The sequence below is a fragment of the Helianthus annuus genome, chromosome 1, assembly GCF_002127325.2.
Source record: "Helianthus annuus cultivar XRQ/B chromosome 1, HanXRQr2.0-SUNRISE, whole genome shotgun sequence".
Taxonomy (NCBI): domain Eukaryota; kingdom Viridiplantae; phylum Streptophyta; class Magnoliopsida; order Asterales; family Asteraceae; genus Helianthus; species Helianthus annuus.
The window spans coordinates 88,255,739-88,271,379 of record NC_035433.2 but is presented as its reverse complement, the minus strand read 5'-3'; the positions used below and the strand labels follow the sequence as shown (position 1 = coordinate 88,271,379).

Here is a 15,641-nt window from a genome sequence, read left to right as displayed (position 1 = left end):
TTACATTTTAGAGAATAATTTGATGAATTTCATTTCATTACGTTACTGATGAGGCAATGTCAAGTTACAATATTTTTAGATATTTTGGAAAAGTGACAAGAACATAAATTCTTTAACTTTATGGTGTTTGGCTAAGCTTTTTGAAACAATTTATTCACTTCTTGGCTTTTTGAAAAGTCAAAGCTCCAAAATGATGTTTGGCAACGAGGGTGTATCTGAGGGGAAAAAGCCAATAAGTCACTCCATACTGACTTTTCCCCTCACATACACCCTCATTGCCAAACATCATTTTGGAGCTTTGACTTTCCAAAAAGCCAATAAGTTGTTTCAAAAAGCTTAGCCAAACATGCCCTTTACCTACCACTCTGACTAGAAGATAACACACACACACACACACACACACATGTATTGTAATAAAAGTTCAAACAAAGGCACAAAATATTTATACAATGCATGAGAGTTTAAACAAAGGCGAAGGCACATAGAAGAAGATTGATGCACATTTCTCATGTTAACTCTGTTCAATCTCTTTAACTTTGCTGTTTTCATTGATTCCATAAAACAGTTAAAAAAGAAAAGGCTAAACATTTAAACTAACATTATTTAACAAGAAATCTTATAAGCAGAGAAGATAGTCACTAAACATATCAGAATAGCCAACCTCAGCATGCTTCAATTTATATGACCATTAAACTAATAAACTTAAAAGCGGAAAAATAAATATATGACCTCTAGAAAGCACTCACTGATAGCATCCATATGTTCAGAATTTCATATACTCCCCATTGATCTAAGCTCCTCCAACTTAGACTTTATTTGGTCCTGCATCAATCCTAACCTCTTTGAATAAACCTCCAATTCCAATATGTGTTGCTTCCTCCATTTCTCATCACTCATATCCCCAATCGGGAAATTCATCGAGCTGCCAAAAGTATTCCCACCCATTCCTCCTAACCCTAACCCTAACCCTAACCCCCCATTTGGCGAATTATTAACCAATTCCTTAAACAATGGCAACAAACAACTCTTCACAGTCTCTTCAACCAAATTCGAAACTGCCGCATTCGAATTCGACGCCCCAGCCCCCGCTCCGGCTCCGGCTCCCATTCCCTGCCCATACTGCTGCTGCTGAGTATAATTCTCTTCAATCTTAATCGCAGACAATCGTGATCGCTTTCGCGGCCTAGGCGCTTTCTTCTCCGAGCTATTCGGATCACCAATTCCATTCCCATTATGCTCACTCAAATTATAACCAGTGCTATGGTTAGGGTTAGGGTTTTGAGCCTCATCATCATCAAATCCACCACCATCAGCCATAACGGGGACCGAAACGGCTGAAACGGCTACTGGTTCATTCCAAATCTTACAACACAGATCAAAAGTAGCCTGATCATGAGGACTTTTAAACACATACTCTTTACCACCACTAGTTTTAGCTAAAACATTCCTATACTTCTTCTTCAACCTCCTAAGCTTCTCAACTAACTGATTCTTATTAAATTCTAACTGCAATTTACCTCTAATCTGGTCATAAAATGCCGTCGTATCATGATGATGTGACGAATTTGCCCCTCGCTGCGTCGTATACTCCAAAAACCCCTGTAACAGCTCAATTTCATCCTCATCGGTCCATAACCGTTGAAATAACCGTCTGGAATCATCTAACGGTTTTTTCGGTTCTATAATTGCATCTGACCGTACGATTGAGGCGGTTGTGGTGGTTGCGGTGGTAGGAGTGGCGGCGATCGGTGTGGTTACGGTAGGAAGACTGCCGGCGACGGCGATCGTGACCTCGCCGGCGGCGGAGGAGGTGGAATCGTCGGAAACGGCGTCGTCTTCTTCTTCTTCGTCGTCGTCGATTGAAACGACGTCGTCTTCTTCGTCGATGTTTTGGTGGTGTTGTTGTTGTTGTTGTTGTTCGTCGATTTCGTCGTCAGATTGTTCTTCGTCGTCGAGATCTTGTTCGTAGGCGGTGGTGGTGTGGTGTTCGTCGTCGGAAGCCATGGTGATCGGTTGGTGGTTAGCTAGGGTTCGGTGATGAAGAGAGGGTGTGTGGGTGTTGGTTGGGGGTGGTGGTGTGGAGTGGAGTGTGGACCGGGGAATATGATTTATGGGCCGTGTTTGTGGTTTAGGCCCATGAGAAATAGTCTCTTCAAAAGGTTGTTTTTACTTTGAAACATTCAAATGTTATCATAAAAAAATAGACATGTTTTCTCATTTTTCGAATACGAAAAACCAACATACTTTCTTTTTCGTATCACAAAATCCTCTTAATAATTCTTTGGATATTAAAGTCTCTTCACATGTTAAATTTAAACAAAGTTATAATAATAATTTAAACAGCTTGAAACTGTTAGACAGGTCCGGTTCTTTTCGATTATTTGGTTCCTTTTATTCAGTCTGAAACTTTTTGGGTTAAGCCAAAATCGAACCAGAGTAAACGGAATTTAAGTACTTTAAAACTATATTACAAACCGCATTTGAATTGGGTTTGGTTTTCGGTTTCAACCGAATACAACGAATTCATATAATTGGATTCATTCGACTAAATATAAAGTGTGGTTTACTTTGATTACTCGTTTTATTGGGCTACATATAAACCGAATTCATTTTATTCGGTTCGGTTTTAATCGTTTCTTTGTTCACTTTTCGTTTTTTAATTGTTTTCGGATTTTTAGCAATGACCTATGAATTTTCAAACATATCTTATGAAACGCCCAAGGTTTCACCTTCCTAAATGTGATATTATCATACTATAATTTAACAAAAATCGGGCATGACCCGTGCGTATTATGAACAATTCCCTGTAAGACTAACTTGTAATAACTTAAAAATACAACACAACGGAAAATATGAACCCAAAATTTCGTTCTTTAATAGACATAGTACTTACAGGAAAGTTCGAATACCAAATGTCATACACTCATTAAAAAGTATTTACCACGTTCCATTATATTAATACTTCGGACCTACATTTGTTAAACTATGTGACTGATCCTTCCCGTACAATCCTTGCTCTTGACTCGATCTTCGTCCGCTCATCTTCGTTAGTAGAAGAAGAAATCCGTATGGTACCTGTGAACATCACATACAACTTAATCATTAGTCATTGACAACCTCATACAACACTATTCTCACACAGTTAACTTTCGTATAATATTCGACAATATAGCTTCGATTCATTCGACTATTCTCTCTAAGTCTCTTGTTCCGAGTTCGGCTTCAACTTCATAAGAATCCGACATTCTCATTCCTGCATTACATCCCAAACTCAAGGGCATTGTTAGTAACGTTAATTCTCAAATGCATCCAAATCATGCATTCGCACATACTTGCACACATACATATTTACAATCATACACATCTACATACCTAATATACATTCAATCATACCTACAATCATGTATTCATACATACGTGTTCCGTATGCATTCTTGTATACCATTTACATGTAATACATGTCCAACTTCATTACATACATCTATCATACTCTTATATAAATTACATGAGGCTTAGACTTGGGTTTACAACTTATAATCGTCAAGGGAACACTCGAAATCATGTTTGGGAGGCCCACCGTAGTCCACGGATAATATACTGAAGCCTACGCTGCATAAATCACATAAATAATATTTTTGACAGAACCTTCACCCGGCCGTGTCAGCTCACCACTCGGCCGTGTTAGCTCTGCACTTTTCCTAGCCATTAATTCTTACCGAAACGGACATAACTCTCTCATTTTTCATCCGTTTTGCGTCACGTTTCTTCCTACATGATTGTAAATTAACATTCTATCAGGTGAACCTGAAATCCAACACACGGATTAAGGAAATTCTTAACTTATATGCTTTCGACTTAATATTCATTTACTAATTATTTGACCCGTTCATGTTTTTACCAAACAACTCACTTGTTTATACTCAAAACTCACATGAACATTATAACTATAAAAGGGTTTACACTATCCGGAGTTCCATACATGGGGTTTTGAACCCGCTTCCCGGTATGCGTTAATCTCATTCATTTCAATCAATTATACGTAATTGAACTTCATTAGTAAAACTTCCTTATTTTGACCCGTTGATCTACATAGCGAAAACCTTTGCTTCTAAATAACCAAATCTTAATAGGCTTCGATTATCATGCTTAAGTAACTAGCACATAACTTTGCTTAAATAAAGTAAGAAGTGATTCGGAAATCACTTACTTAATACTACTTACTTGATATCATCATCAATAACGCATTTCAACATAACTTCTAACAATTATCATACAATTAATCTCTTTTACTACTAGAGAGGGAGTCCGGGAGTTTACTTACCTCGTGCGTCCGAATTTGCACATAGCTTCCATGTTTACCTTCGACCCGTGGCACTTCCTCGTTTGTGCTCTTGTTGACATGACTCCTATCCGTACATGTCATCACATTCGTAACACGGTTAGCTTACATACATTCATTCGTTCGGCTATCAAGCATACAATATTTGACTTTCATTAGTTTATTAGTGCACATATAGGATATGTATCATCATACTTCATTACTAGCGTACATGACACGTAAATTAGCTAGTACATAACACATAAGTTCTTGCATACAAAATTTACCTTTTAACCTTAATCCTATATATAATCCAATCTCATTTTAGATTGCGCCGTTTATTTACATAACAATTACATTCACGCATCATTCCTACTTCATACCATGTTTCATAATTTATGTATATTATGTTATCCTTATGCATCATATCACTTCCCAATCTATTCAAAACTACATGGCTTATCATTGAGGCATTTTGTCAAACACTTGATGGGCATACAACATTTTAAGCATCATGTACATGAGTTTTATGCATAACCCATTAGTAAACTACAAAAACTCAATCATTCAACCAATTTCACATGATTCATACATCCTACAACATGATTAGCTAACGATACATTAGTACATAATCATTCATTCATCAAAATTACTTAACTTATACAACTACAAGATTACCACGCTACTTGAACAAGTGGGTTTCTCCTCAAATCTTCAATACATTCAAATTCAAGCATAAGACACCTTCTATATGGCGAATCTAACATATATACATGTTCAATTTCCAACAACACAAAGTATGAACTAGAATCATATCTTTTCATTCCCTACTCACATAGTAACACATATACAACCACAAGATCATATATGCACACAACACAAACAATTCCTTCCGTACTAGTCAACTCATAATTCACGATTAACAACATCCTTAAAAATTAGCTATTTTAACCCTAACCTTGAACCCGACATCATTCTTACTAGTAACCCACAAACTTGTTCTCTTGAGCATTTCATCGAACACTTGGCGGGTTTCGCATTTAAAGAATATTGTACAAGCATATAAAACATGACATTCTACTAATTGAACATGATTATTTTCAATAATCATTTAAGTTTACATGATTCTTTTATTCTACACCAATTTACTTATCATTCTTGTATTATAATCAAGATCATATATCAAAACTTCACATACCTAATCCTACTTGATCATTCTACTCATGCTAACTTCTTACCCAAATGGGTTTTTCCTATATTTCAATCAAAATGCTAAAATCATACATGATTCTTGTCTTATCTTGCATTCATAACTTCAAATCACACACATGTTCTCATAATTTCATGATCACCAAATCAAAGAATTCGACTTACCACTTTACTGAACAAGGTTAGATGTTTGCAATTTGGGGTTCATGCATCCGATTTTCCTTGAGACTTCTACTGAATTTGATGAACTTGGTGAAACTAGGGTTTCACCCCTTTCCTCCTGCCTCTGCTCGATCGCACAACACACACACATGCGTGTGTGTTTTAATTTTTTGTTTTCTTTTAATGTTTTAAGTTTTTACCACTTTACATGTTTGGCCCTTCAAGATTACTATTTATATTAATGTAACCAAAACTATTCTTGCTTATTTATAGTTAGCTTAAATTAAAATCTCATGGAATTTGGGGTGTTACATCTTAGGTTGAAACATAACTTCATGTAGCAATTAAAAAAAAAGTTTTGTCATAATTTTGTTCAAATGTAACATATGAAGAGACTTTTGTGAGACAACACATAAAGTATGTTGGTTTTTTTTAAATGCAAAATTTTTTATGGACTTTTGAAGGAAAAATGAGAAAGTATAAGAGTTTTAGGGTATTTTCCCTTATGAATTATGATTAATAATTTGTTGTTAATAATATAAAGCTAGGGTATATGCTCGCCGCATTGCGGCGGTATGTTACCACTGGCATTCAATTGATATCGGTTCAACTCATTACTGTATTGATACGATACATGCACTCGGTATAACAATCAACACACTTTTTACATCAGCTGGAACCATAAAAACGAACACCAGTACCGGTACTAGTACTGATGTTGTTAAGATGATATTGATTGGATTCATTATGGTATTGATATAAATATCGGATATATCTTCGTAGAAGAAGTTATATAAGTATTATCAAAACCAAAAACATAAAAATATGAGTTTGTTTTTAATGAACAACTAAATATTTAGAAAGCATCTTACGTTAATTATCTCATAAATATTGTATTAATGGTGAATCTCAGTTAACTTTTTTCATTTGGAAGGTTAATTTTTTTTTAAATAATGTTTGATCTAAGCGATCCAATAGTGGTTTATAATTAAATTAAATTCAAATTTGAAATGTTTATCATAAAGACTTCAAATTAATATGTACAATATATAATCAAGAAGGCTTATAGTAATTTACGATGAAATTATATTCAAATTCAAATTTGAAGTACTATTCATAAAGAATTCAAATTAATATGTGTAATATGTATAATAATCTATACTATTATAAAAAGGAGAAGTGATGTACAAGATGGTAATTTTACCATACGTACAAGTTTCGAAACAACATGTACAAAAGAGTAAAAGGCATTTGGGAGGGGTAAAGTGGTCAAGTGCACATAATTTAAGACGCTGGCGGGGGTAATTTAGACAATTCATTCATCTTCTCTCTGTCTGATGGGCAGTCAATTCCCTAAACGTATTAATCTTTAGGAATCCGAACAGAAACCCTTATGAAAAGGGGAACTTGATGAGGCGGGCGACGATCCGTAGCATTAACCGACAATGGCGATTGAGAGATTTTAAAGGTGTCTGCTAGGGTTAAAAGGCCAAACAATGGCGGATGGTGGAGTTTAAAAGCAGAGGATGTGGTTTACCAAGGATTTGGAGCTTCAAAGGATGAAGTTGTTAATGGAGTCGCAGGTGTAGCAGGACAAATTGAAGCGTTTCAAAGACTAATTCAGAATCTGGTATAGTTTGTTACAGTTATTTCACCATTATGAGAATGACTCCTGAAATTGATGAACCCTAGGTGAGCCCTGAATCCCTAAACCCATCTCTTGAAACTGATGCAATTTGTGTACAAGCTTATGCATATTTCCAACAATTTAGGCCCTAATTTCTTATCACCAACGTTTTCTCAACTCTATTTCTGTTAAGATTTGCAGATAAGTCATTCTGGAATTGTGCTAGATTCATATATGAGGAACCCTAAAAAGATTAGCTTTTTGTTAAATTTTGTTCGAATGTTCGTTGATGAAGCGTCGTTGGATGATCATGCTTCTCCTGGTTAAAATATAGGTAATCTTTTCTTTGATTTCATTGTTTCTGTAACATTATAGTGTATATTTTGTATCAGGTCTTTTTAATTGTTAATATTCATTTATTCACCTTAATAGCACCAAAACTGGACATGAAAGTAATGATTTTTACCCTTAAAAATGCTGCAGGTAAGTATTAAAATCTTAATAGCATCATCACTTTAAATAACTTCAACCCGTTTGACCCATTTGTCCAGTTTTCTTCACAGCATTATTTACGGGCACAAACACTTTAACGTTTAAGGTGGTTGAAGATGCCAAGGAGACGACTAACTGGTGGGTTACCAAGAGATTCAAGATGCAAGGGTTAGCCTTTGGTGACCAGATAAATTTTGGTGTTATAAATTTTCATTTGTAATTTGTTTGTTGTTGACTTTTTTTGGTGGTTGTATTGTTTTGATGTATTATGGGGTTCCTTGATTAGGTTTTGGTTAAAGAGGACCTTGTGTTTTGATTATGAATAAATTTCTGTTTGGCTTGTAAAAAAGGCAGTATGAGACCGTGTTTGTATGAATTTTAAAAGCTTCAAGGAGATGAGACGGTGTTTGGATGAATTTTAAAAGCTTCTTGTTCTAATAAATCTTCGTATTTATTCTTTGTTTTAGTTCCGATTGCTAGGGTTTTAGGTCTCAGTTGGTTCGCAATTTGGAAAAGAAGGTGACAATTGGAATGGTAAGGTGATGTACTGTAAAGTACATATGTTTATAGTGTATATTTTGGTCAGTTTTCAGTCGTTTTGAGTCTGTTTTAGGTTAGAATTGTGATACTGCTGAAATTAAGCTTTGATTTCAGGTCCCGTAGCTTAAAGTGATGAAAAACGAGTAAAAACGAGCAGTTTAGAAGAAAACCGGGATTCGTACGCGCGTCGGAGAAGCTGGAAATCGAAATTAAATAAAAAAAATAAGAAAATCAGGATTTGGAGGCGCCGCGTGACGCGAGACCTCCTTGGCGTCGCGCGAGGGGTGTAAGTTCGAGAATTATTGATTTCCAGCTAGGGTTTGAAGATTAATTCGGAAGAAAACTCAATTGAAACCCTAATTACGAATTCAGACTTCTTTGGGGCGACTTGGAGCATTCTTGGCACACAATCGGAGATCTCAAGGCTTTGGAATCATCGGTACGAGTCAAGGGCGAAGAATCGAAGGATCTATCGGGTTTTCTAATCCCTTGTTTTGTCGATTTCTTTCTTTGAAACTTGTTATGATGAATTTGTTGTTAGACATCTTTGTTTTGTTTTCACGTTTTAGTATGCTTGGCCAAACATTTAAGCCACCTAGACTTGATGAATGGATTGATGTAAAGATTTTACCGGTTTTATTAATTGCATGATTTTTATGGATTAATTGTGTTTAGTAAACGGTTTGGTTTAATGATTTGATGTACATGAGTGCTTTGATTCGGTTTATTGTCATTATTTGCTTCATATGATTCTTAGTGACGGTCTATATCACAACATAGAGTCATATTAGGGTTTAGGATTTCGGTGAGTGTCTATATCACGTAAGAAAACCTTAGCTCTTTAGGGAGAATCGGCCGGTAATCTCTAGAAGTAAATGGTAATAATTTGCTAAGTCTTAGTGTTCTACTAGTCCTAATATCTGGGAAGTGAAGGACTATTGGTAGGTCTTACCCGGCGAATTGCTTTAGATAGTCCTTGGAAAAGGTCATGTCTTGGTTTACCTGTCGGTTTTATTAGTCTATCAAGTCAAATTAATTACTCCAAACTACCCTAGATCTATGATTGGGAAAGAGTAGGTCAACATTAGGGTACTTACACAATAATTAGACAACTGGGAAGAAGTCTAATAACCGATAGGATTAACGGCCTAGGTAATTCCACAGGTTTCTCCTTGAGAAGGGTCGAGGGGCTTAGTTGGTTCTTAATAGGTTTAGTATCATATGATCCCGGTTCCATAATTCATGCAGTTAATTTAATTGGTAATCTCTTAAAAACGATCCAGGAGTCTTGTCTAGGTGGTCTCGTTTTCTATAAGGAAAGTCCTCAGTCTTATTTCGTATTAGTTCAATTCTAGTTTAAGTTAGTAGTTTAATTTAGATTTCCTAGATTTTCCGTAACCCCCCCCCCCAAACAATTAAACAAGTTAAGTCGTGTCTGTCAGTGTCTGTTAGAGTCTAATTTGCGTGATACATAGAGTCCTGTGGTTCGATATCCGGACTTCCTAGGGTTATACTACATTGATCGGTACACTTGCCGATTGTGTGGTTTTAGGTCGAGTCTAGAATTAAAGCTTTGTAGTGTCTAGTTTAGAGAGTCTAATTTGGTTAATTTTTATAGTTTGTTTAGCACAAATCATAAGGTGTTGTATGACTTGGTGGTTGCTGCTGGCAATAATAATGTGACTTTATGGAACGGAAATATTGATGGAGAATGGCAACAGGTGACCACTGTTGATTAGCTTTTCATTATGGTCATGTTCTCCTGTTTCCTTACGTGTTTCGTGAATAACGATCATTTTAGATAAGTTTTTTTCGAAGCATTTTGAATCTAGGTTTAGCAAAGAGCTTGGTCTCTAAAAGAATGAGGTAAAGAAACGTCATCCCATCGTAGATGCCAGTTCACTAGATTCAGGTGTGTACGCATTGTTTTTTAGACATTCCCAACATTAGATTACACTCGGATGTTTGTATTTGATGATCTTTTTTATTGTTTAGGTGCTTTTGATGTTATTGGGTTATGCTTCATTTCAACTTTGGGGTATACTTTGTTTAAACTTTGGTATTATTTTTTTATATTTTTATGTTTAATTAAGGATAATTACATGTTCAGTTGATTTGATCCGTTTTTGTTGTTTTATATTTCCAGTAATGAATATCGATTCCGTACATTCATAGTAATTTGATGTGCACTTTGTTTGACGTTAGCTGCTGAATTATAGAGGTTTTGCTTAAAGGAAAATAAAATTGACCCTGGTAATTATGGTTAGCTATTTAAAATTTGTTTTGGAGTAAAAAAATTGTAATGCGTTTATTCAAAATGGTTTGTTTTTCTCACAAGTGGGTCAACATTGCTGGTGCTTAGGCTGATTATGAAGCTACAATATGTGGCTACATGGTTCAGTTTGGGTAACGGATTAGATGGGTAAGCTCGATATGTGACTGAAAGACGGATTCCATTTGTTGCTCCTAGATGTGACGAGGTATAAACTCATCTATTTTCTTTTATGTGCTAAACAGGTTGAAGAGATGAAGATTCGAGCTCTGGAGATGGTGTCAGAACTCAAAGAGCGGACAAACATGTACATTTGCTTTTCTAGACCTCTTAATTAGCGGTGCTTTTAGTGCAAATGGGTAATATTTTATTTGCTCAGTAAGGCTTTATAAAGGGGAATGCTTAATTAGGTTTTAGTTGGTTGGAGTTCTATGACTGTTCCTTTTAAACACCGCCACTTGCATCTGCATCATTGGTTTCTTCCTGACCTGCCTCAAATCAACAAGTAGGAGGAGATATAGTTTTTAATGACCATTGAAGAGAAAGAAACCCACTGTATTAGACAATCCTGATTGCGTCTTTGAGCTTTTCAGCCATCCAATCAATGCCTGTACAGCGAAGACGGGAGCAGAGTACTGCTGGAAGGAGGCGGAGGTTGAAATAGATTGAAAGACAGAGGAGAAAAATGATGAAAGATTGGTTTAAAGCAAGTCGATGTAAAAAATAAACAGGTAATTTTCCTTGAAAATTAGTGCTTTTTTAGTTGGTTTGGGTGTTTTTTAGCTTTTTTCATTAAAAAAATAATGAGATTAACAATTCCAAAAGAGTTTAGCTGAGCTGATTTTGGTCTTATAATCAATATAATTCAAGCAATTTCAAATACACCCCACCCGCCTTTGTGCAATTTGCTGAAATAAAGTATAAAATTGGATTAACAAATGCATTTATTCTTCATTTGCCATTATTTTGAGGTACTTAGAGAAGGAGCCACTCTTTCCCAGTTGCGCAGCACCAACACGGACGTAATTATCAGGTAAGTTATGCTGTATTTTTATAGTTTATTTGCCACTTTTATTTTTACTATGTACGCACTGGAAAATAACTTTAGGTTTATGATACAAAAGAATAATTGTGCTGGCTATTGATTTTATAATTTCTTAGTATCATTTGAAAGAAAGCAAGCAACTTCTGCTAATATTTTGAACTCCCATTACCTTTCCGTTATTATTTAATGAAAAGTATGATATTATGCATAGGTAATATATGATGCAAATTGTAAATAAAGGAAGTAAGATGTATGGGTAGACGGGTTGGGAATCAGCGGGGTTGATGCAAACTGAATTAACAAAAATCGATCGCCTTTAAAATCCTTTAAAACAAATTGGTGGTTTCAGATACGGTTATTGGTGAAAATGGAACCGACCCATATACGAATAAAACAACTATAACCGAAAATAAATATTTGTAAAATAGTATACGAATACCGTTCATTAATCACCTAACCAACCCAACAAATAACAATTAACATTTGTAAAAGAGTAAATTACAAGTTTTGTCCTTTATGTTTACATCAAATTTCAGGCGCTGTCCTTTAGCGCGAAATTTGACAGGCGGTGTCCTTTACCTTTCAAAATCTTGCACGTTTTGTCCTTTAGCCCAAACCCAGTTAAATTTTTTGGTTAAATCTAGTCATGTGCAAGGCACATGAGGGTACTATTGTAATTTCACCATTCAAGGGGCTATTGTGTAATTAGTATGCAAGTATTCTAAAGCAAGAAGGATTTCAGCAACATAAAACCTACATTGAGAACCCAAAACGAAAATTATCATATAACGAAACAATCGAAAGTCCAAACAAAGAAAACCTTAAGTTCTTACCTGGCTTGCTTGTTCAGAGAAACGTTTGTTCGACTGTTTTTGTCGGAGCACGTGTAAATCGCCACCGGGACAATACTCAATAACCAAACACGAGTATTTATCTGTCGTAAAATGCGAAAATAAAGTAGGAAGAAACGGGTGATCAAGCAATTGCAAAATCTCTCTTTCGGTTTGAGCCCGTGTAGCTTTTTTCTTGAGGCCCAATAACTCATTATCCAGAATTTTCAAAGCAAAAAAGCAATTCGAGTCGATAAGTTCAGCAAGATAAACGGTTCCGATATCTCCATCGCCAATTTTCTTGATTATATGTAGGCTTCTGTATTGCTTCTTAGCCTCAATAATTAATAACCATTATTACAAATTAGCTAAGTTGAGCCAGATAAAACTCAATAATACTCAAATCATTATACCCAATACATAAGCCCAAATGCCTAATTCCTAAATTCAAACTGGAAAGGGAAAAGTGGAAGGGACAGAACAGATTTGACGAAGTGAGAACTGAACCGAAGGCGAAGGATAAACTCGAAAGGGATTTAGAAGATGGAAGACGATCCATCGGATTCGTTCCTCTCTGCCGCAAGCCATCGTATACCACCACCCCTGTGACACCACTACCCCTGCCCTTCCACCGGAGTCCCGCTGCTGAGTACTGTATCTCCACCGGAGTACCCCTACCCTTCCACCGGAGTACTGCATCTCCTCCACAGTCTGTGGTTTTTAATATTTTTCCTCCACAGTCTGTGGACCACAGATGGAGAGAGAAGAGAGCGAGAGAGAGAGAGTGAGGGAGGAAGAGAGAGAGTGGTTTTTAATTTAATATCTTTTCTATTTTTATAAAATAGTCCCAATCTAAGTATTAATTACACAATAGTCCCTTAAATGGTGAAATTACAATAGTACCCTCATGTGCTTTGCACATGACTAGATTTAACCAAAAAATCTAACTGGGTTTGGGTTAAAGGACAAAACGTGCAAGATTTTGAAAGGGCCTGTCAAATTTTGCACTAAAGGACAGCGCGTAAAATTTGATGTAAACATAAAGGACAAAACTTGTAATTTACTCTTTGTAAAATAATATACAAATAACCAAGTAACAAAAAGTAATATACAATACGTCAATACATCATGAGTATTAGACACGTGTATATCTCTCATGTTCGTTACATTACAATCTCCAAAATTTTGACTTATGGTCATAAATTACTTAACTTCATGTTGCTAATTTGCTATTTTATTTTTAAAAGACAATTTATAATGACTGGTAATATAGAGATTGATGCTATTAATAAACCTTACCTTCCAATTCTTGTGGAGCCGTATCTGAAAATGAAATTAGTATTGTTATTTTGTATTGTAAATTTGAGTGTTTTCTTTGGTATATTAAGTGTCTCGATTGGATATGTTATTTATTAATCGTCAGGTCATTACTCAAATTTGGGTGCTCTTTTAAGGCCATGTGTAGTCATAAAGCCCTTTTGGGGGCGTTATGCGACATGTGGCATGACACGTCAGCAAGGGGCTTTATGGGGCGTTATGCAATTTGAGGCCGTAGTCATAAAGCCCATTTGTCATCATTACTCAATTAATTTAATTTTCATTTTTTAATTAATTTATAAGTTTTATAAAATTAAAAAACATTCCATTAAATAAAAAACAATACATTAAAATTAAAAAAAAGTTAAAGAAAAAAAAATTACACCTAAAAAATAAATTTATTCTTCGGTTTCATTTTCGTTCTCTCCTTCTTACTCTTCGTTTTCTCCAGCATCCAAACCTACGTCTTCAAAGTTCCTGTCTTCGAATTCCTCAACCTCTTCTTCCTCGGAATCTTCGTCGTGATCACTGTTGAATCGAATTGGGCGAATCGCCCAAGCATGCTCAACCAAATCCGCCTTCAACGTGTTATGTATTTCTCTAGATCGCAATAGCTGAGCATTTGCGAGTCTCTCTTCCATTGTTGCTTGGGTTCCTTCGACTAAATCTTCGGGAATATAGTTTTGGCATATCGCTCTTCCATCATCCTCAATGATCATATTATGCAAAATGATGCAAGCATACATGGTCATTCGTATTCTATCCTTATGCCACATGCGACAAGGATTTCTGAGAAAATGCCATCGTTGTTGTAGAACCCCAAAACACCTCTCGATATCCTTTCTCGAAGACTCTTGTAATTTTTTAAAATACTTTCTTTTTTCATCGAACGTTTCAGAAAACGTTGTAGGTCCGGCTAGGAGGATCTAGTCGCCTAATCCTTGTATACTAACCAACCCGGTTGTGCGGAATCCAACCGGAAAGGCAAACCGAGATAGAACACGCACAAACACAACACACAATCTTCACCGATTAACACCACTTGTATTAATACGAATGAAAGGTTCGGTTACAAAGCTATGTTTACAAATGTGTTTTGCAAACCCTCTAAAACACTCGTGTGTGTGCTCTCAACAGAATGCTCTCTGTGTTCTCTCTATGTGTTCTGTTACATTTCTTATCCACAGACAGACTATTTATAGCACAGACACTACGAATCAGACTCTCACTTGACGAATCACAGCTTGGCGAATCAGGAGCTTGAGGAAACACATAGTCATTGACGAAACTCAATCAAGTTTGACGAAACAGTCTTGTTTCGCCAAGATACATCTGTTTCGCCAAACTGGGCTTGGGCCCAAAGGTGAGTTTCGCCAAAGCTGCTTAGCCCATGTTGCTTGTTTCTGATTGGCCCAAAGAAAACCACATGCACGTCCATGAATCCATAAGTTCAGATTGCAAAGCTAGTCCAACTTGTGATAGTCAAAGTTATGACATCATCATGATGATGTCATGATGATGTGTCAAGCGGGAAACGTTCTCGGCTCCCTGTACTTCACGTGTCGAACTCTGGGGCGCACGACGGAGGAATGTCGTGACGTCGGGCTTGAGCCGAACCTAACCGAGTCGAACCGAGCCAAGTCGAACCGAGTCGAGTCGCGTCCACAAACATGTATCAACAAACTCCCCCTTGGACGCTACTCGTGAGGTTCATCTTTCATGTCTTCTATGTCGGAGGATCTTCAAAGTCTTCACGTCTTGAAAGCAGAAAGTGTATCAACAAACTACCCGTATCATGTAGAAAATGTGTTGACAAACTCCCCCTTAAC

At 36.2% G+C, this 15,641-nt stretch overlaps 1 protein-coding gene and 1 long non-coding RNA gene across 3 annotated transcripts; both read right to left on the bottom strand.

Moving 5' to 3' along the window:
- Positions 1 to 476: 476 nt before the first annotated feature.
- LOC110871217 (probable transcription factor At5g28040) lies at positions 477 to 2,110 on the bottom strand. The gene has a single exon (XM_022120105.2). It carries the CDS (start codon positions 2,002 to 2,004, stop codon positions 772 to 774), a length of 1,233 nt encoding a protein of 410 aa, XP_021975797.1. The 5' UTR covers positions 2,005 to 2,110; the 3' UTR covers positions 477 to 771.
- Positions 2,111 to 2,848: 738 nt separating this feature from the next.
- Positions 2,849 to 5,830, bottom strand: LOC110937775. Of its 2 annotated transcripts, none has more exons than XR_004892148.1 (3): positions 5,693 to 5,830; positions 4,322 to 4,406; positions 2,849 to 3,768 (listed from the first exon to the last, which is right to left on the bottom strand). It is a non-coding gene; the product is annotated as an uncharacterized LOC110937775 (long non-coding RNA). The 2 variants fall into 2 exon arrangements; XR_002591030.2 differs by having other exon boundaries at positions 2,849 to 3,075.
- Positions 5,831 to 15,641: the final 9,811 nt, after the last annotated feature.

Excerpts from the sequence above, each read along its gene's own strand:
- LOC110871217 (XM_022120105.2), bottom strand. The coding sequence starts at position 2,004 with ATGGCTTCCGACGACGAACACCACACCACCACCGCCTACGAACAAGAT.